Source organism: Canis lupus, chromosome 14 (genome assembly GCF_048164855.1).
Source record: "Canis lupus baileyi chromosome 14, mCanLup2.hap1, whole genome shotgun sequence".
Lineage (NCBI taxonomy): Eukaryota > Metazoa > Chordata > Mammalia > Carnivora > Canidae > Canis > Canis lupus.
The window spans coordinates 62,443,767-62,465,773 of NC_132851.1; the positions used below are offsets into that span (position 1 = coordinate 62,443,767).

Sequence of the window (22,007 nt, forward strand, 5' to 3'; positions counted from 1 at the left end):
TTGTTCTTCAGCCTTCTTCCAACTGAAATATTTCCTTAAGTTTTCCCTTGCCTTTCAGGACCTTGATATTTTTGAGGATTATAGGCCAGTTATTTTGTGGAATATCCTTCAGTTTGAGTTTGTCATGTTTTCTTGTGGTTAGACCTGGTTATGCATTTGGGGCAAAAATATTACAGAAGTGTTACATAGGTTTATCTTATAGCTTCTTATGGTGCATTTAACATATGTTTGCCCATGATTGGAAGTGATCCTTTGATTAAAGCGTCTACAGAGATTCTCCAGTGTGACATTATTATATATGTTTTTTCCTTTGAGTAATTAATATTTTGTGGGGAGGTGTTTTGAGACTGTGGAACTGTCTCATTCCTCATTTTGTTTTCACCCACTAGTTTTAGTGTTCTTTGATGTTTCTTGTCTAACTTATTACTACTTATTACATTGATGGCTGTGTTCTAATTCTGTCAGGCTTTTACATTTATTTGACATTTTTACTGAAGAATTTTATCTATCAGTGGAGGCATTTTGATTCCTATTGTATTTAATGATTTATAACTATAATTATTTATGTTGATGCTCCTAATGTTTCAGCTTTGGCTAGTGGGAGCCCTGTTCAGTCTGGTTTCTAAGTCTCTCTGCTTGTCTCTTTTTCTGAGTCTTTCCTAACTTTCTGGCACAACCAGGTATTCCAGATTTGTCCTACATTTTCTGTGCCCTGTACCTGGAAATGGCCATTTCTCTAAAGGTGTTTATTCTGTTCATTGAAAAATGGTATTTAGAAAACAGAATGTAGGTGATAGGTATGTTAGTACAGATATGTTGCTGTTCCCAGGCCCTCTCAGCAGATAGTGCTAGAAAATACCATGTCCACATACATTGACATGTATGTATTGAGTGAGTTCATACTAATATCTGCAGGTCTGATCCGAGTAGCACAGGGTTCATTCTACTTTCTCTCTTCACATATTTTTCACTTTGTTAGTGAAAAATAGGCTCCCATAATTCTCAACATATGTATTTGCTCAAACGACTGTGCATTGCCATTCTCCTAACCCTTCCTGGCCACCACCCTTGTTGTGGCTCCAGCTTCCACATGTCATCCATGTCTCCAGAGCATGTGCAGGCCCCTGCTTCAGCCGTATTGAAAGCAGACTGAGACTCCACTGTGTATGGTACGAGTATGACAGTAATCTAATTTTTTTCCTATGAATCCTGTGTTAGGATCAAGACCTCAGAGATGTTGGAAGAATTAAAGATATTGAATGTAAAAGGCCTAGCTCAATAAATTATAGTTAAGTGCAGCAGCAATATCTAGTTCATTATTGATAACTCAACAGTGTCATGATTGCTAGTAGCTGTTGTTATTTTTTATTGACATATTCATCATTCTGATTGCTTAAATCATACACAATTTCTGTAGGTTTATAATCATATGTATCAGTGCTACTTTGATTTTTCTGCAGTTAGAACTTAAAAGCAGGAGTTGAAGGCAAGCAAATATTTGAGTAGTGGTTTACCTCATAGCCAAGTAGTCTTATTATTACTATTTATGAAGGAAAGTTTGCATTTTCTTTTATTGCTACTATTATTTTATCTTTCAGCCTAAATCCTTTTGTTCTCAAATTCAAATTTGATGAGAATAGTTCAGTAGTTATAGTATTAAGTATTAGAGGAATATTTTTTGTGTGTTTCTTTGTAGAAGTAGATAATGGTATAACAAATACTTTCTTAATAATCAGTGTAAATATAGAATAATAAGTAGAAGCAATAGAGGTGAAAGCCTTTTATGGCAACTTTTCTGGTATCTTGGTGCCTCGATCATGTTCCAGACAGAGGAGCAGCAGCAGCATGGCCTTTTTGCTCGGAGGGAAACTTTTTGCTTGTTAGTGTCCTGTTAGCATTAGATTTTACTACTGGAAGAACTCTTTGTTTAAAAACTCCCCGTGGCTATAGTTTTTACTTATAGGCCAAGTTCCATTCTCCCTAATTCTTCCCCACATCCTGCCAAATATTTAGCTGGCTCTCTTATTTTCAACTCTTAGAAATGTCACTTTTGAATCATGACCAACAAACTGAATTGACAAAACTGTATTCTCTCAACCAGAATGAGCGAGTGTTGAAGAGTGTTGCTTGTGTCTCTAGTCTATTGTTAAGGACTTCCAAAGGGATCTTATCAGTCAGCTTGTTTAACTCTTTAATCAACCTATTGTCAACCTTGCCATTTTTTTTTTTTTTTCTTAAAGTAAACTCTACCTCCAACGTGTAACTCCAACTTTACAGACTGAGCCAGCCAGGTACCCTAAACTTGCAGTTTTTAATTTGGGAAATGACAAGTTACCAAGAACCAAAATAAAGTTTTTTCTTTTTTGTTTTTTATCAGACTATATTTACAGCCAAACTATTCCAAAAAGTACAATTCTAAGTTCCTGGATATGTATGGGAACCAAAATGTGCCTCACTTGAGTTGTACTGATTTTACCTTTGCTGAAGTGGGAACATAATTTAGGTGTTGGGACTGTATTGCCTAGTGATGCCTGTAAGTTCTAGAGATACCTTTATTTATTTTAATGCCATTCAACATTTAGAAAAAAAGTACCACTGTCATTTTATAGCACTATTGGGAAGCAAGGCTGTAGTTGACTCTCTGGTGTCAGAAGACCACCCCTAGGACTGAGGAAATCCATATCTGTACATGATTAAAGCTCTTGGTAAGTCTACTTTAGACCCTTAAAGTGTGGGGCTTTGGGCATCACATGGGAGCATGTTAAAAATGCAAGATTTCAGGCCCAAAACCTTGAATTAGAATGCATTTTAAGATTCCTAGGTGAAAAGCATGTTCAAGTTTAAGAAGCTTTAGATAATAGCAAGTGGACGATGTCTGTATATTGAGTTAAATGATTCAAAATAAGGTAAAGAAGAAAAATCCTTGGGATTCAATATTAACACTACCTCCTTTTTTGAGACATTCTGTGAAGCCCTGGTGCTCTTGAGCCCTGGTAGAAGCTTGACAAAACTTTAGTCAGGCTCTTGAGCCTTCTTCTAGGTTCATCTGTGTACTTTATAAAGTTTAGTTTTAGCAGAGACCCTACTTGCTGAATTTAACCAGAACCCCCTTTCCCCAACCTCAATATCTGATTTAGCTTGGTCATCTACCATTGTCCCTCAGGTGATGTCTGATCACCCTGGCTTGTGTCTTCAGCAAGAATCCTGTTAGGTCAATTTAGTTAGAACCCTTCTAATCCTGATGTTTTCTCCTAGTAATTTTCTATCCACTATACCCTGCTCCTTGCCTCTTAATTCCCACTTGCACATGCTTTATTTAGATTTGAACCCCATCTCCCCCAATGCCACTCTCCCCAACTGTAAAATCCCATTGCAGTTGTTCCTATATCTATCTCATTGTTCCTGAATAAAGTCTGCCTTACTATCTTTGACAATTGTCAGTGAATATTTTTTTCTTTAACAGTTCTCAAGGAGCTTAGGTCCCTTGGTTGTCTTTGCATACCTGTGATTACCTTTATTAATTATTAATTAAGGTTTTTCTCCCCTTCTGAACATTAAGTTTCATAGGGTTTGTTCGCTATTTTATTTCCCAGGGTGTTAGTACATTGCTTGGTAAATATGTCATCTACTTACTTATCTATCTGGACCAAAGACTTTGAAACCCAGGACCCCTCATTCATAGGCCACTACTCTTTCCATAACAACCTTTATATATATATATATATATATATATATATATATATATATATATATATATATATAAAGAATAGTGGCCCATGAATGAGGAGACCTAGGTTTCAAAGTCTTGGTCTGTCACCAGACATGTGACTTTGGGCACATCATTTAATTTCTTAGCTTCTGTTTCCTCTATCTACTGGGTGGAAAGGAATGCCTTTTCCATTGGGTAAATGTGAGAATTGAATGAGAATGTATATGGAAGTTTTTATAAACCAGAGAATCCTGTACAAACACTATTATTATCCTTACTCAAGAAGTTCCCAAGCCCAGTATGTAAACTCTTTCTGCATTCCAAATTTATTTAGCTATCTTATAAATGAATGGTATTATTGCATAATACAATAATTTATTGGATATCTCCTGTGTCTAAAGCAAAGTGTTAGCTGGTGTTGGGAGGAGAAAGAGGTCAGGAATAATACTTGGAACACCCCGGGAAATTAAAGAGTAAGGGAAGGGAGTGGCTGGAATCCTTTGGATTTTCTTCCTGCAGTTCACTTCAATTTTCCAGGTAGAGATTGGAGTGTGCTAGCAGTGGTTGGCAAAATCCCAAGACATAGAGAACCTCTGTGATACGGTGTTTGCTTATTACTCCAGCCTCATTTGTGCCTTCCTTCCATGTCTTCCCTCACAGAGCCCAGCCATTTTATTTTATTTTTGGAGGGGGAGGGGCAGGGAGAGAGGGAGAAAGAGAATCTGAAGGAGGCTTCATGCCTGGCCCAGAGACCGACTTGATCTCACAACCCTGAGATCATGACCTGAGCCAAAACCTGGAGTCAGATGCTTAATTGACTGAGCCACCCAGGTGCTCCAGTTTGCATTTCTTTCAACATGCATTTCTTCCTTGTCTGCCTGCCTCTGTAAATGCTGTTCCTGTTGTTCTGGCTGGACTGCCTTTCTTCCCACGCTCATTTTTTCAGTTCAAGAGTCAGTTCTTTTTCCCTGCCCTGTGCCCCCTTTCCAGTTTGTTACCATTTGGTGCCATTTCAGATTCCTTCATGTTCCTTATTATAACCATTATCAAAAAAGATACCGTATTTGTCCGTTTTCAGGCCTTTCTTCATCAGAATGTGTGACCTCGCAATTTCAAAAGCCGTTTTTAAATCTCTGCCACCTAGCATAGTGCCTAGCACATACTCAGTAACAAAATTTTTTTTAAAAATCCGTGACATTTTCAAGTATTTCCTGGTGGTAGGTGGAGGTGTGAGTGATTTCTTTTATTCTGCTCTGATTTTGACCTTCAAGAGACTTGGGAAATATAAATAGGTGGCTACTGTGCACAGAAAGGTTTGGAACACCTATTTATTGGATCTGTATCTCACGATTTTGTAGAGACCTTGTTATCTTACCCTCTTTTCAGGATTGATATGTGCCAGGCACGTTTCCTACCTGCCACTGTAAATGGTGTTCCAGTAGTAGTGAATGAGAGTCCTTATTGCCCTATATCCCTACCACCATTATACTAATAAGAATAATCATCAAAAAAACTTCTTGGCTTCTTAGGCTTTTCATATTAATGCCAGGTAAACAAGTTGTTGTTTTTTAATTTTTTTAAAATTAAAGTCGGGCTAGAACTCATGACCCTGAATTAAGACCTGAGCTGAGATCAAGAGTTAGATGCTTGGGCAGCCCAGGTGGCTTAGTGGTTTAGCACTGTCTTCAGCCTGGAGCGTGATCCTGGAGTCCCGGGATCGAGTCCTGCATCAGGCTCCCTGCATGGAGCCTGCTTCTCCCTCTGCCTGTGTCTCTGCCTCTCTCTCTCTCTCTCTGTGTGTGTCTCTCATGAATAAATAAATAAAATCTTAAAAAAAGAAAGAAAAAAAAAAAAGATGCTTAACTCACTCAGCCACCTAGGTGCTCCCAAAGTACACAAGTTAATGGTATGGTAAAGAGTCTTCCAAAGAATCCCCCCTCCCCCCTTTTTTAAAGACTATTTATTTATTCATGAGAGACACAGCGAGAGAGAGGCAGAAACACAGGCAGAGGGAGAAGCAGGCTTATGTAGGGAGCCTGACGTGGGTCTCGATCCTGGGTCTCCAGCATCACAACCTGGGCAGAAGGCTGAGCCACCCGGGCTGCCCCTTCTTTTCTAACGAAATAGTTAGGGTACTTGCTTACATTACCATCAATCTTTTTCCTCTTTTATTTTAAAAGGGTAAAGTAATGCTTTCTGTTATAATTTAGAATGGAGCTATTTATTAATAATTGAAAATTTAAAATTAAGTCATGTAAAAAAATAGAATATAATTAAAATTTTTTTGTTGCTCAATGTGTTTAACAGTCATAAAATTAAGTTTTTAAAATATTAGTAACTTATTAGGAAGATACTAAGTTTCTCCAAGATCTGTACAGATTATGGTCTGTAAAGGGAGATTTTACAAAATGAAATATTTAACTTTAATTGGATTTCTTCTTAATTATCTTTGATATTTTAATGCAGATAATAAGCTACTGATTTAATGCAAATGGCATGTTTGGGAGGCAGATGGCATACTTGGAGCTGTAAAAATGACTTATAGATTCTGGAAATAGATTTAAAGCAGCTTTTCAGGGCACCTGGGTGGCTCTGTGGTGGAGCATCTGCTTTTGGCTCAGGTCATGATCCTGGGGTCCTGGGATTGAGTCCCACATTAGGCTCCCCACAGGGAGGCTGCTTCTCCCTCTGCCTATGTCTCTGCTTCTCTCTGTCTCTCATGAATAAATAAATAAAATCTTAAAAAAAAATAAAGCTGCTTTTCACCTATTACTTTTAACATATTTATTACTCTTCTCATGGAGTCTGATAGAGAGCTCTGCCAGGGTTTTTCTCTCTGTATTATTTCAAGGTAGAGAGTGGTTTTTTTTCTTCCCAAAGTACTGTTGAATTTGAAGCATATACTTTTATGAAGTGCTTATAGTTTTGAGCATTTATAGGCTGATTGTTATAGTAAGGTATATGGTGTGACAACTCAAGGACATTTTATCATTTTATCAGTAAATACTTCACATATTTGTATATATGAGAAACCTGCTAACCTTAATGGATTTGTTCCTTTTCTTGTGGTAGTTCTGATACATTTCACTTAGTTAAAAAAAAAAAAAAAAAAAAAAAAAAAAACTGGGGGTGATGAGGGAAGATTTTTATGATTAGTTTTATGCATTTTTTTTTTTCTTTTTCTCCTCTTTGGTGGTTTTCACTTATTTGTGTTATCCTTTCATAGTTTTAAATGGCTGCAGTTGACCCATTGCAGGTACTGGGAAGTATTGCTGAATCCCAGAAAATGTCATTTTTTTCAGTATTAGGATTAGAGTGGCTTTTTTTTTTTTAATTGTACCATTCCTTGAGTTTTATATAGTCTTTTTTCTGCCTTGTGTTCCCAGGTTTGATTATTATTTTCACAGGAACTCTCCTGACATTACACTGGTAAATATAAGCTGCTTGTTAGCTTTCATTTAGAGGAATGATTGTCCTGTGTTTGGGTGCCGTAGTCTCATGCTTAAATCATTGGTGATTGGAAAGATGGAACCCTTGCTTCCCAACAGAAAAGGAGAATGAAAAAAAGAAATATTTTATCTGAATTTCTCTAAAGAAGAATTCAGTTTTTCTGATGACCTACAGTTGTACTCTAAAACAGTATACTAGAAAAAAAAAAAAATAAAACCGTATACTAGAGCCTGTGTTGGCTCCTGTAAGTCAGGATCACAGAGGTAAGACTTGGAATTTAGGTAATAGTACAGAATTTAAGTTGGGCAAAATCATTGTACTTTTGTGCCTCTTTTTCAACTACTTATAAAAAGCATAGTTTTATATTTACCAATATGCAGTCTTCTTCATGGTGTTTGAGATTTATGGTGACTTGTGGAATTGGTAAGAATGAGATCAAATCTCTGGATAATTTACCGTTTTAGAGTTGGAGAAGATTCTAGTCCAATCTCTTATTTTTAGATGAACCAGTTGAGACTGTGGGATCTTGTGATTTTCCATGGCTACACTTTGTCAGTTGTGTAAACAAATTCTAATGAGACAAATCTTGGTTACACTAAGTATTCCAAGTATCTTGTCATTTTAGTTGTATTTTTTGACATTACATTATTTTTTTGCCCTTTTTAGAGTTGCTGCTTAAATATGTACAATATGTAGCTGTGACTCAAGCTTTTATCTATGGATGGGCTTTTGCTATAAGGGATAAAGAGATGGTATGAATATATTTAAGTGGTATCAGTTATTGAGTGCTAACTATGCACGGGGTGGTTCCTTACATTTCTGTACATATTGTTTAGTTTAGTTTTGGTTTTTAAGAGTTTTAAGATTTTATTTATTTTAGAGAGAGTGAGCGGTTGGGGGGGACAGAGGGAGATGGAGAAGCAGGCTCCCCATGGAGCAGGGAGCCCAACATAGGGCTTGATACCAGGATACAGGACGTGGAGATCATGAGCTGAGCTGAAGGGAGACGCTTAACTGACTAAGTCACCGAGGTGCCCCCATATCATTTAGTTTTCAGAACCATCCTACATGATAGGTGATACAGTTTCTCTTTTCTGTAAATCAGAATGATTAAGTAGTTTACCTAAAGTCACATAACTAGTATAAGCCAAATGAGGGATTCCCGGGTACCCAACTGCAAAAATCAAGATTCTGCATGAAATAGATAACGCCCCAAGTTAAATAATAAACAGTAGGGATCTTTGTGCCAGGTATTTTACTGTCTGGTTTCTAATCCTGAAACAACTTCAGCATAACACTTTCTCCATTTTGTAGATGAGGCAAATAAGGCTGTAGAGAGGCTAAGTAACTAAGTCTAAGTGTCTCACTAAGTAGTAGAGGCACCATGTCATTCTAGGGCTATAGGATTCCAGTTAGCAGTCAGTGTTCTCCCATTACTCTGTGTTGTAGGCTGCTTTTACAAATCTCAAATTGATAATGTACTTAATTGATGGCTTTTGGTTTTCTCAAGAGCCATTGGTTCATTAAATTGAATCTGGCAGTTTCTAAAGTGAATGAATGTTTTTGAGACAATTTGATAGTAGAGCTAAGCAATAGCAGCCACCAGCTACTAAACCATTAGGATGAGAAGTCTCCATATATATAGGTGATTTTGGCTTACTGATCTATGGTGTACTGTAAATATGATGAATCATAAATATATTGCATAGTATGCTTTGATTTTAAAGATAGAACAGTTTATTAACATTTCTGTAAACAATCCATTTTATTGCCATGTATTCATAAGCATTCACATTTTTTAAACTTTCATACTTTGAAAATTTTACTTTTGTTGGCATTATACATGTACATGATTTAATTTAGAGCTAAATAGTTCTGTAAGGCTTGTCATAAAAACAACCCCTTTTTTCCTGCTTCAGGATACAGCCATTTGAACTCTTATATCGGACTGTTTTATCTTTATCTCTAATTTTTTATCTCTAATTTGTATTGTTTCTCATTTTTTAAAAAATTTCTGTGTGTTAAATATTGGGTTCTTTTTTTATTGAAGTATAATTGACATACAGTATTAGCTTCAGGTGTACAACAGACTGATTCAACATTTGTATACATTGCAAAATGATCACTAAAAGTCTAGTCAATTCATGTGTCATCAAAGTATGATACAGTATTATTGACTCTATTTCTTATGCCGTATATTACACCCCTATCACTTATTATATAGCTGTAACTTTGTATTTCTTGATTCATTTGTACTTCCCCAACCTTCCTCCCCTCTGGCAACCACCAGTCCGTTCTATGTTTCTATGTGTCTGGGCTTTGTTTTGTTTTTTAGATCCCACACTTAACTGAAATCATGTAGTATTTGCCTTTTCTGTGATTCATTTCACTTAGCATAATACCTGTTGATCCACCCATGTTGTGGCAAATGGTAAGATTTCATTCTTTTTTATGGCTTAGTAGTAGTCGTGTGTGTGTCACATACTCTTTATCCATTCATCTATTGATGGCCACTTAGGCTGTTTCCATATCTTGGATATTGTACAAAATGCTGCAATAAACATAAGAGTGCCTTATGTCTTGTCAATTTAGTAGTGTTCCCTCCCTCCTATAGACGCTCAGTAAGTAGTGGAATTGCTGGCTCATACGGTAGTTCTTTTAATTTTTTGAGGAACCTCCATACTTTTCCATAGTGGCTGTAGCAGTTTACATTCCCAGCAACAGTGCATGAGGGTCTTCTTTTTTACACGTCCTCACCAATACTTGTTATTTCTTATCTTTTTTATAATAGCCATTCAGACAGATGTAAGGTGATATCTCACTGTGGTTTTGTTTTTTTTTTTAAGGTATTTATTTATTTATTTATGATAGTCACAGAAAGAGAGAGAGGCAGAGACACAGGCAGAGGGAGAAGCAGGCTCCATGCACCGGGAGCCCGATGTGGGATTCGATCCCGGGTCTCCAGGATCGCGCCCTGGGCCAAAGGCAGGCGCCAAACCGCTGTGCCATCCAGGGATCCCCTCACTGTGGTTTTGATTTGAATTTCCCTGTGATTAGTGATGGTGAGCACCTTTTTATGTGCTTGTTGGCTATGTCTTTTTGGAAAAATGTCTATTCAGGTCCTTTACCCATTTTTTTTTTTTTTAAGATTTATTCATGAGAGAGAGAAAGAGAGAGAGAGAAAGAGGCAGAGACACACGCAGAGGGAGAAGCGGGCTCCATGCCGAGAGCCCAATGTGGGACTCGATCCCAGGTCTCCAGGATCATGCCCTGGGCTGAAGGCGGCGCTAAGCTGCTGAGCCATCCAGGCTGCCCCCTTTACCCAGTTTTTAATCAGATTTTGTTGTTGTTGTTGTTGAGTGGTATGAGTTCTTTATGTATTTTAAATATTAACACCTTATTGGATATATCATTTGCCCATATCTTCTCCCATTCAGTAGGTTGCCTTTAAGTTTTATTGATGGTTTCCTTTGCAGTGCAGAAGCTTCTTAGTTTGATGTAGTCCCCTTTGTTTGTTTTTGCTTTTGTTTCCCTTGCCTTTGGAATCAGATACAAAAAAGGTATCACTAAGACCGATGTCAAGGGAGCTAGCCACCAATGTTTTTTTCTAGAAATTTTATGGTTTCAGGTCTTACATTCAAGTCTTTAATCCATGTTGAGTTAATTTTTGTGTATGATGTATGACAGTGGACAGTTTAATTTTTTTGTATGTAGCTGTCCAGTTTTTCCAACACCATTTATTAAAGAGATTGTCCTTGGGGCACCTGGGTGGCTCAGTCAGTTAAATGATTCTTGGTTTCAGCTCAGGTCATGATCTCAGGGACACGGAGTTGAGTCCCATGTGCAGCTCTGTACTCAGTACAGAGTCTGATAATTGGTATTCTTTCTCTCCCTCTCCTTTCCCCTGTGTCCCTCCCCTGGTTGCATGTGTGTACTCTCTCTCTGTCTCAAATAAATAAATCTCTAAAAAAAAAAAAGGTTGTCCTTTCCCCATTGTATATTTTTGTCTCCTTTGTTGTAAATTAATTTACTATATATGCAGGAGTTTATTTCTGGGTTCTGTATTCTATTCCATTGATCTATGTATCTGTTTTTAGGCCGTTTTGATTACGGTAGCTTTGTAGGATAGTTTGAAATTAGGGAGCGTGATACATCTGGCTTTGTTCTTTTTAAAGATTGTTTTGGCTATTCAGGGTTGAATTCAGGGTTGAATTCTTAAAATGGGAGAAGAAAATATCACACCCCCTCCTATCACACCTCCCACCAAGTATATACATAGTTCTTATCCTGCCAGCTTCTCAATATGATTGGTACTTTGTAAACACTGTTGACAGTTGAGCCAAGTATGTACTGTAATTTTCTTTTTCCTTTCCTGAACAACTTTAAGCTGTCTCTGGAAATGTTTTCTTTGTACTCATTGTTCTTTTAATCCCCAGTACTCCCCAGTTAATCTTTAAAAATATTTATCTTCTTTTGCTCTATTTTCGTAAGTGCCTATTGGAGTTTTCTGACCTGCTCTAGTCTGTATTGTCTAATGGTATCTAGTGCTGTTGCATAGCTGTTACTTTTGGAATCTCTTTTCACTTTCTGAGGATTCCTCCTTATATGACTTTTGGGTTGGGTTTCTTGTTTCTTGGGTATCATGTCCTTTCTCTTGGGTTTCCTTCCTTATTTTGGTGGGGCAGATATCTAAAAACTCCCTAGACATAGTAAGTGGAATGTAAATATTTTAAGACCTTATGTGTATAGAAATATATTTTATCTTCATACTTGATTTTATTTTTATTATGTCAGAGTATAGAGTTCTAGGTTGTAAATAATTTTTCCACAGAATTTTAATTTTAATTTATATGAGAGCTAAGCTCCAGCTGTTGAGAGACATCTAAATACCTTTATGATTCCTAACTCATAAAAACTAGTTTTTATTTTGTCCTCTGGACTATTGTAGAGCCTTCTCTTTATACATACAGTTCTGGAGTTTCATAATGGCATCTTTTTTTTTTTTTTTAAAGATTTTATTTATTCATGATAGTCACACAGAGAGAGACAGAGAGGCAGAGACACAGGCAGAGGGAGAAGCAGGCTCCATGCACCGGGAGCCCGACGTGGGATTCGATCCCGGGTCTCCAGGATCGCGCCCTGGGCCAAAGGCAGGCGCCAAACCACTGTGCCACCCAGGGATCCCCATAATGGCATCTTTTGGTGTGGATCTATTTTCATCCACCCAATTAGGTTGCTCAGTCTAAAAGTGCATTTTCAATTCTGGGAATTTGATGATTTATTTCACTGATAAAGTATTTTTATGATTAAATATTTCCTTGTTATTCTGTTACATCTTTTTGGAATTTCTTTTTCTTGGATATTGGACCTCTTAGACTGGTCCTTGATTTTCTGCTTTCCATCTCTTTGTTTTGTATGCTTCGTGTCCCAAGAGATTGTTTACTTTCTATTTTTTTTATCATGTTTTTCATTTCTGCTACCATTTTAAAAGAAATTCAAGGGTTGGGATGCCTGGGTGGCTCAGTGGCTAAGCGTCTGCCTTTGGCTCAGGTCATGATCCCGTGGTACTGGGGTCGAGTTCCGCATCAGGCTCCCCATCGGGGAACCTGTATTATTATTTAGTTTCTTTTTTTTTTCTTTTCTTTTTTTTTTTTTAATATAGTATCCTGTTCTTATTTCATGAAGCATTTTTTTCCTATAAGTATTAATGTTTTTTTGGAATGGAGTAATTTTTATTCTTTTGCATTGTTTATTGTTCAAGTTGCCTTTTTTCTGTTTTAGTGTCTTCTTTCATGTTAGAGGGTTCCTACAAGTGCCTGGTAACCCTTTGAAGCTTTCTGCTTTTATTTACAAGTAGGACAACTGAAAAGCTAATTGGAATCTGTATAAAGGGTGAGTGGTCTTTGCCGAAGGATAGTGTTTCTGCTGGGCTATTTCCCTGAAGAACTCCTAGTATGAATCCTTTTAGGTCTTTGTACATGGGTGGTCAAATTTGTTAGGAAGAGCTCTTCTGATGTTTGCTTGGAGATTATTATCCTGGCTGCAAGGTTTTTAGGATCCTGATGGGGAAAGGTGCAGGGGAGGCTAGAGGTCTTGACACTGATTTTTCACAGTCATCTAATCTCCCAATGTTAGGTATGGTGCATGTGCCATAAGTGTGCCTCGCCTCCCAAATCAGACACCCTCTCTGTTTTGCCTTTTTCATAGGATAACCCTTAGCTCCTAGTCTTTTCTTAGGGTTGGGATAGTATAGAAACCCGCTGTGCAAATTGCAGAGGGAATTTGGATATGTAATTTCTTAGACTGTGAAAGTCTTATTCCATCCTCACTCCCATTTCCAGAATATTCTTATTTCTGAACCCTTTGTGGGATCTGTGGTGTAAATTGGGTTGCTTCTAAGTTTAAGATTGGGTTTTCTTAGGTAGGTTAGTTACTTCAGTTATTTATTCATCTACTTTTCTAATTTTCAAAATTTTATTGTCTCTTTCATTCTTTTTGTCCTTATGGGATTATGATTTTTTAAAAATTCACTTTATTATCATTTTTAGTAGGGAGTGGAAACTAATGTGTATTTGTAGCCCAGCCCACATCTTCAACTATCACTCTTCAAAATAGTTTCATTATAAGTTCTAATTCATTTTATTGCCATGCTCTGTTAAGTATTGACAGTTCTGTGCTGTCTCTAAGTGAAAGGAAATTATGTCTCTGTGTTAAACTACTCTGTGTTTTTTGAGTTTTGTTTCAGTGATGTATTAGTAGGTAGTGAGTCTGAAAGCCCTTTTTCCAACTAACAGGCTCAATAACTTATTTTTACAAGAAAACTGATTAATCCAAATTTGAGCTGTAAGGAACTTTTATTTATTATTTATTATCAATCTTCATTGAATTCCACATTATTCAGGTTATGTTTCTGAAGTATATTTTAGCAAATCTCATTTAAATCTTTAATGTCTTTGACTTTAATTATTCATTGGGTGAAATATATTTCCAAATCAAGAATGATCCCTTTTATTCAAAAACAAATAAAAACCAATCAGCTGTATTTGAAATTATATATATGTTTTTAAAGATTTTATTTATTTATGTTATTTTAGAGAGAGAGAGAATAGGGGGACGGACAGAGGAAGAGGGAGAAAAATCTCAGGCTAACTTTGAGCTGATCATGAAGCTCCGTGTGGGGCTTGATCTCATAATCCCAAGATCATGATCTGAGTGGAAACCAAGAGTCAGACACTTGACTGATTGAGCCACCCAGGCACCCTGAAATTATATTTATAGAAGAAAATGGTTTATAACTTTTGTATTCATGTTTGTGATCTCTTCCTCCAGCTCTAATAAATAAAAGACTTTTCCCATTTTCCTGCACACTTTATCAATTTTTATAGGCATCAACATGAGCTTCCTTATTTTCTTAAGACCATTAATTTAATGCATTGAATTTCTTATGAATACCATGGTTTTGAACTTTATTCTACAAATATGATCAAAGCTTGCTTTCTTTTAGAATCACTGTTTAATAAATGGTAAACCATAGAATATAAACAATAGATTTTTTTCATTGAATAGACTGCACTTATTCATTCTGAATGTCTGTGTGGCTTTATCCAAGAGTACATCTATAGGATTAGAAAATAAGTGTAGAGGGGCACCTGGGTAGCTCAGCAGTTGAGCCTCTGCCTTTGGCTCAGGGTGTGATCGCTGGTCCTGCAATCAAGTCTTACATTAGCCTCCCTGGAGGGAATCTGCTTCTCCTTATGCCTGTGTCTCTGCCTGTCTCTGTCTCTCATGAATGAATGAATAAAATCTTTTAAAAAAGAAAAAAAACAGAAAAAGAAAAAGGAAAATAAATGTGGAGCTGATAGAAGATTTCACAAGAAAATGAATGTTGTCATTATAGCCTGAGAGAAAGGAGACAGGTTAGGGCAGGAGTTGTTTATCTGGGTTTATGAACAGGTTTTAGTGCTTTTCTGAATTTCCTGTATGTAAAATATTTTGTCTCTTATATCTCTAGAGTAAGTTCATAAATGTTCAAATTATCAGAAGCTCAAAACAGATTAAGAACTGGAGGCAGAAAAGTCAGTAAAGAAAAAATAATGTTTAAATGTTTTAAGTATATCTACGTGGGAGGTGTATTTCTGTAGTATGTAGCTCAGAGGTATGTCTTAGGCTAATGTTCACTGCTTTAAGTTTAGTTTTGATTTTGTTTATGGAAGTATTATTTACAGTGAAATCCTCAGACCTGAGTTATGTAGTTTGATTAGTTTATTTTTACATTTTTTTTAAAGATTTTATTTATTCATCACACACACACATACACACATACACACACAAAGGCAGAGGTAAAGGCAGAGGAAGAAGCAGGTTCCATGCAGGGAGCCTGATGTGGGACTCGATCCCGGGTCTCCAGGATCACACCCCGGGCTGAAGGCAGCGCTAAACCACTGGGCCACTGGGGCTGCCCAGTTTGATTAGTTTAGACAAATGTGCACTCCTGTGTAACCCCTACCCTTGTCAAGACCCAGAACATTTTCATCACCCTTGAAGGTACATTAACTTTTTAAAGTAAAACCAAAGGCCATTCTTTGTAGCTCTTTGATATTAGGACACACTTCCCCTTCACTTCATGTAGTTGTGGAGAATCTATTAACTAAACAATTGCTCAATTTTTTTTTTTCCAATTAAGTTCAGTGACCACAATGTGGGGCTTAAACTCACAACCCCAAAGAGTCGCACACTCTACTGACTGAGCCAGCCAGACAGCCCATAAATTTTATTTTATTTTATTATTTTTATTTCTTTTTAAGTAGGCTCTATGCCCAACATGGGTCTCAAACTCATGACCCTGAGATCAAGGATCATATGTTCTACCAACTGAGCCAGGTTAGCATCCCTTGAGTTGCCCAGTTTTAATGGGGGAAAAACAAATAGTCTCCTACAGTCTACTGTTCACACTTGCTGCTAAATTTCTCCCATTAGACAACACAGCCTTTTTTTTTTTTAAGATCTATCTATTTTATTTTATTTTTTTATTTTTATTTTTTTAGATCTATCTATTTTAAAGAGAGAGAGTGCAACCACTAGTGGATGGAGAGGCAGAGGGAGAGAATCTTAAGCAGACTCCCTGTTGAATGGGGTTCCTGATGTAGGGCTCAAATCCCACAACCCTGAATCACGACCTCAGCTGAAATCCCACAGCCCTGAATCACGACCTCAGCCGAAATCAAGAGTCAGATGTCCAACTGCCTGAGCCACCCAGGTGCACCTGGACAACATAGCTTCTTAAACTATGATGATCTTTTTGGTGAGCAAAGCACTGAAATGACACTTCAGTACTTCAACTTCTAGGTCCTTAAAGAAATTAGGTCATGTGAATTCTTATAGTTAATCATGTTACTCACTTAATCCACAGTGGTTAATCAACATCTGATATAATGAGTGAAAGAGCTGTAATGAACTTTGCTAAAGATAGTAGTTTAAGGAGTAGCAACTTTTAGAAAGATTAACAATTATTGATCATTTATTGTATTAAAAGTAGCGTCTGAAAAAATATCCACATGAATAAGAGGTGTAGGACCAACACTTAAGCACATGGTGGTAATAAGGGAGGACAGACTGGTTAGCATATAATTTTCAGTTTGGTTAATACAGTAATAGAAGACTATGGACTATAGTGGTACTTGAAGGAAGGTATGGTTAATTCTTTAGGGGATGGTCAAGGGCAGTTTCTCTGAAAGATATCTAAATAAACTTATATGTGGATAATTGAGAGAATCAGTATATCAGCCAACTTCTAATTTTCCATCGGTTGGTATCTTTTGTGATCCTTTAAATGGATAGAGAGACTAGAGATTTGGGAGCCCTTGAGAAAATGAATAAAAATCATGAATACAAAATTAGGTGGTTAAGTAAATATTTAGAGTAAAAAACACAATAAACTACATATTTAAGCTGAGTGAAGTAAGTCAGTCGGAGAAGGACAAACATTATATGTTCTCATTCATTTGGGGAATATAAATAATAGTGAAAGGGAATATAAGGGAAGGGAGAAGAAATGTGTGGGAAATATCAGAAAGGGAGACAGAACGTAAAGACTCCTGACTCTGGGAAACAAACTAGGGGTGGTGGAAGGGGAGGAGGGCGGGGGGTGGGAGTGAATGGGTGACGGGCACTGGGGGTTATTCTGTATGTTGGTAAATTGAACACCAATAAAAAATAAATTTAAAAAATTACATATTTAATAAAGCAAAGTCCATGAATATCACAAAATATAGAAAAATAGCATTTTTATTAATTAACTACCTGGTATGCCTTAATATATTTTTACTTAACATTTTTTTTGGCTGCATACTTTCTGACATCTTGTCAACAATTTGTGAGATAGGGTTACTGTTGGCTATTCAGAGAATAGAAAGATTATTTACTTTTTCTTCTAAAGGGAGAAAGAAAGAGTCATGACTGATCAAAATGTGTTTATTATTAGTATAATTGATAGCTTTCAAGGGTTTCTGGTTTATAACTCATTTTAGTGGGAATGTCATGTACTATTTTTAAGATTATTGTCAAATTTGTGTATATCTCTACTAAGTTTCTCCCATAGGTGACAGAGAGAATAATATTCCTGTGTCTTTGCCAATACTCTGTGGAGCTCATATCTAGATGACTCTGTTGCCACACACTAGTGTAAATGACACCAGATAAGGCAGTGCTTAGGTGGTAGGATACTCCTGGAAGTTAATTCTATATTTAGAGTGGTAATAATTTCATCATACATGGAAGTGATTGAGAACTATACATATCCTGTGAAACCTGAATATATCTCCACCTCAACCTCCCTTTAGCAAAATACCCAGATACCACATTAGCCCAGGAGGAAGTATAATGGAGCAGGAATTAGAAAAAGCAGTTTTTTTGTTTGTTTTTTTGTTTTGTTTTTGTTTTTGTTTTTTAAGAGAAAGCAGTCTTAACCAATTGCAATTACTTACCTTTTGCAACTTTTGTGAAAACTTAGGACCATGGGAACACATTGTTAGGACCTCCCAGCACCTTGGAAAGGACACTGACATTTAGGATCCCTGAAGTTTAAACTGTTAGTGTCAGGGTAAATCCAATCCTACAGTCTCAGGCTGTAATTTTGTGCTTGGATGATTCTATTTGTTAACTGACTACCAAAATGTTAGTTCAAAACATAATGTGTGGGACGCCTGGGTGGCTCAGTGGTTGAGCGTCTGCCTTCAGCTCAGGTCATGATCCTGGGGGCCAGGATCCAGTCCTACGGGCTCCTTGTGGGGAGTTTGCTTCTCCCTCTACCTATGTCTCTGCCTCTCTCTCCCTTTCTCTATTTCTCATGAATAAATAAATAAAATCTTTAAAACAAAACAAAAAAAAAACCACCCCACTATAATATGTATACCACTATACATATGTAGTAATATAGTATGTGCTATGCTACTTTTACCTGTTAAGACTGAACCTATTTTTATAAGCCCAGAATATGAATAGAGCAAGTGTTGCCAAGATACTGCTTTACCTTACCATTTTTTTTTTAAAGATTGTATTTATTCATGAGAGACACAGAGAGAGGCAGAGACATAGGCAGAGGGAGAAGCAGGCTCCCTGCAGAGAATCTGAGGCGGGACCTGATCCCAGGACCCCGGGATCATGACCCAAGCCAAAGGCTCAACCACTGAGCCACACAGGTGCCTCACTGTACCATTTTTGACCTGAGTCCTTTTATCAGTTTAGCTCAACAGACATTTAGCAAAGATCTGTTCTAACCTCCGCCTTCTGCTAGACTCTGGAGGTACAGTGTTGACTTAGAAATAGTTCTTGCTTTTGAGAAACTCATGGTACAGTGGAAAATAGATACACGTGATAGTTCCTGTGTGAACACAGAGAAGGCTTCCTTAACCCAGTTTAGGCTATCAGGGAAGCCTACTGAAAATGGTATTTGAATTAATGCTCTTGGGATAAGTAGCCATCCAGTAAAAAAAAAGTTCAGTTAAAAGTATATGAGATAAGGAGGAGTAGGCTCTACCTGATTTTATTTTATTTTCTACCTGATTTTAACTTTGTACTGTTTTTTTTTTTTTTTTTTTCTTTTTTCCTAGTCAGGCTGGCATTACTGTAAGAATTTAATTTCCCGGCATTAGACCAAGACTTCTATATTTTGCACTGTATCCTTTTGTTTTACTGCTTTATATTTGTAGGCAAATGATAGACTATAGGAATTGGAGGTGAATCAAGTGTTAACTTGAGATCTATATCTGATATAATAAAAATTGTTCAGGGGATGCCTTGCTCATTTGATAGAGCATGTGACTCTTGATCTTCGGTTTGTGAGTTCAAGCTCCACATTGGGCATAGAGCTTACAAAAAAAAAAAAGTAAGAAAGATTGTTCCATTACTTCCAAGGCTGCATACTTCTTTTTGCTTTAGGAAAAAAAAAAAAAGAAAAAATAATCCTATATGACAAGGAAGTACGTATTAGCTTTTAAAGTATGATTAAATTCTTTAAACTATGGGGAGGATGTAGCAACCTATTTAGTTATTAAATATATATATATAATGAATATATCACAGATGAAAAGTACAGTGTAGAGAATATAGTCAATTTTATAGTAACATATGGTGACAGATGGTGACTACACTTATTGTGGTAAACTGTTGAGTAACATATAGAATTGTTGAATTGATATGTTGTACACCTGAAACTAATAGAACAGTGTATGTCAGTTATATTTCAGTAATAAAAAAAGTATAAAAACTACATCCTCCCTCCCTTTCCCCTCAGTGGGGAGGAGTAAGCTTGTTTAAAATTGCTGAGATGTCTTGCTTTGATTGACCAGTTTTTTTTTTTTTTTAATTTTTAAAGATTTTATTTATTTATGAGAGACATAGAGAGAGGCAGAAGCAGGCCCCTTGCAGGGAGTCTGATGTGGGACTCAGTCTTGGGTCTCCAGGATCACGCACGCCATGGGCTGAAGGCGGCACTAAGCCGCTAAGCCACCCAGGCTGCCCGATTGACAGTTTTTATTTATTTATTTAAAGATTCATTCATTCATTCATTCATTCATTCATTCAGAGAGAGTGAGAGAGAGGCAGAGATACAGGCAGAGGGAGAAGCAGGCCCCATGCAGGGAGCCCGACGTGGGACTGGATCCTGGGTCTCCAGGATCACACCCTGGGCTGCAGGCGGCACTAAACTGCTGCGCCACTGGGGCTGCCCTTGATTGACCAGTTTTTAAACCAAGGTTTAAGTAGAGCAGGACTACAAAGGGTCCAAGGTTGAAAATGAAATTTTGGTATCAGGATTAGGAATTAACCCCAGTCCACCTGCTACTTTTCTTTTTCAAGATTTTAAAAAATTTATTTATTCATGAGAGACAGAGAGAGAGAGAGGCAGAGGGAGAAGCAGACTCCCCGCAAGAAGCCCGATGCGGGACTCGATCCCAGGACCCTGGAATCACATCCTGAGCCAAAGGCAGTCAACCACTGAGCCACCCAGGTGCCCCCATCTGCTACTTCTTTTGTTGCAATTAAAATCTTTTAGAGTTGTTGTACCAAATAAAGATTATAGATCAGTTTTTTTTCTTTAATATTGGGAGCAGTTGTTCCCTTTGCAGTAAGAAGCTTTTCTCCCCTTTAAACATCATTATTTAAAATTAAATAAACATAAATAAACATTTATTAGGTATCAAGCTCTATATTAGGTACTTGGAATTCATGGGTGACTTAGACATTTATATTCTTGAGTAACTCACATCCTAGTGTAAAATGTAAACAAATAGGGAATGTTTTGAGCTGACTCTTTATGGATTAATATAAGTGTGGAAGTAAAATTGCTATGGTCTGTATGTGTTCCCCCAATTTATATGTTGAACTCCTAATGCCCGATATATGGTATTTGTAGATGAGGCCTTTTGGAGGTGATTAGGTCATGAGAGCTCCACCCTCATGATTGGGGTTAGTGCCCTTATGAAAAAAGGTTCCACAAAACCCCCAGCCCCTTCCACATATGAAGATACAGTGAGAAGTGGGCTGGTAGCAACCCAGAAGAGGGCCTTCACCAGTATCTGACAATACTGTCACCCTCATCTTGAACCCCTGAAACTGTGAGAACTAAACTTGTGTTGTTTATAAGCCAATCTGTGATATTTTGTTACAGCAGCCTGAATGGACTAAGACAAGGATAAAGTGAGGATTGGTGTTTTATTTATACATGTACAAATATGTATACGTGCATGTAAATGTGCATATACATATAGTCATTTGTTCACTGAACAATTTAAATCTGTCCATTCCTGTACTGTGCATATGTTATGTGATAGCTACCTTAAAACTTAGATGCTTTAAATGTATTCACTCATTTAATTGTCATAATGGTCTTGCCTAATTGGTGATGTCATCTCCAGTATACTATCTAAAAGAGAACAAACACAAAAATACACATATAAGGTGTTTATAGGTACTTTAGGCTACAATGAAACACAAGAGAGAACGGAGTTTTTCCTGGGAGGTTAGGAAAAAATTTTATACAAGAAGTGATATTTAAGCTTTCTAGGTGTTTCTTGGTTGAAATACCAGTATATTTGGAATTACTGCCAACTTAGTTTCTAGATTGATGTTCATTCTGAACTTTGCACGTGGAAGTTTCTGTTTCTTCCTTTTAACAGTGCAGCAAATTGTATAGGATTCTGAAAATGGAATCACTGCTGTTGCATGGAAATCACCCAGACATTTGACTCTGGGCACTTCCTAGAATCTCTTGGGGTTTCAGTACCTATTTACTGACTAGAACAATGAATTTAGTGCTGGGCAAAAGAAACTGCAGCTTGTATACAACTCAAAA

General features: G+C 37.0%; 1 protein-coding gene across 4 annotated transcripts in view; it reads left to right on the top strand.

Annotated features, from left to right (window-relative positions):
• Nucleotides 1-22,007, top strand: part of MOB1B (MOB kinase activator 1B) — a 58,543-nt gene that overhangs the window by 5,596 nt on the left and 30,940 nt on the right. For 2 of the 4 annotated variants that reach the window (XM_072775335.1, XM_072775334.1), the window contains exon 1: nt 20,578-20,663. The exons of the other annotated variants lie outside the window; for them this stretch is intronic. In XM_072775335.1, the coding sequence (XP_072631436.1) occupies nt 20,593-20,663 (71 nt within the window). In that variant the 5' untranslated portion in view covers nt 20,578-20,592. Of the gene's footprint in view, nt 1-20,577; nt 20,664-22,007 lie in introns of those variants that run through there. 4 annotated transcript variants of the gene reach the window in all.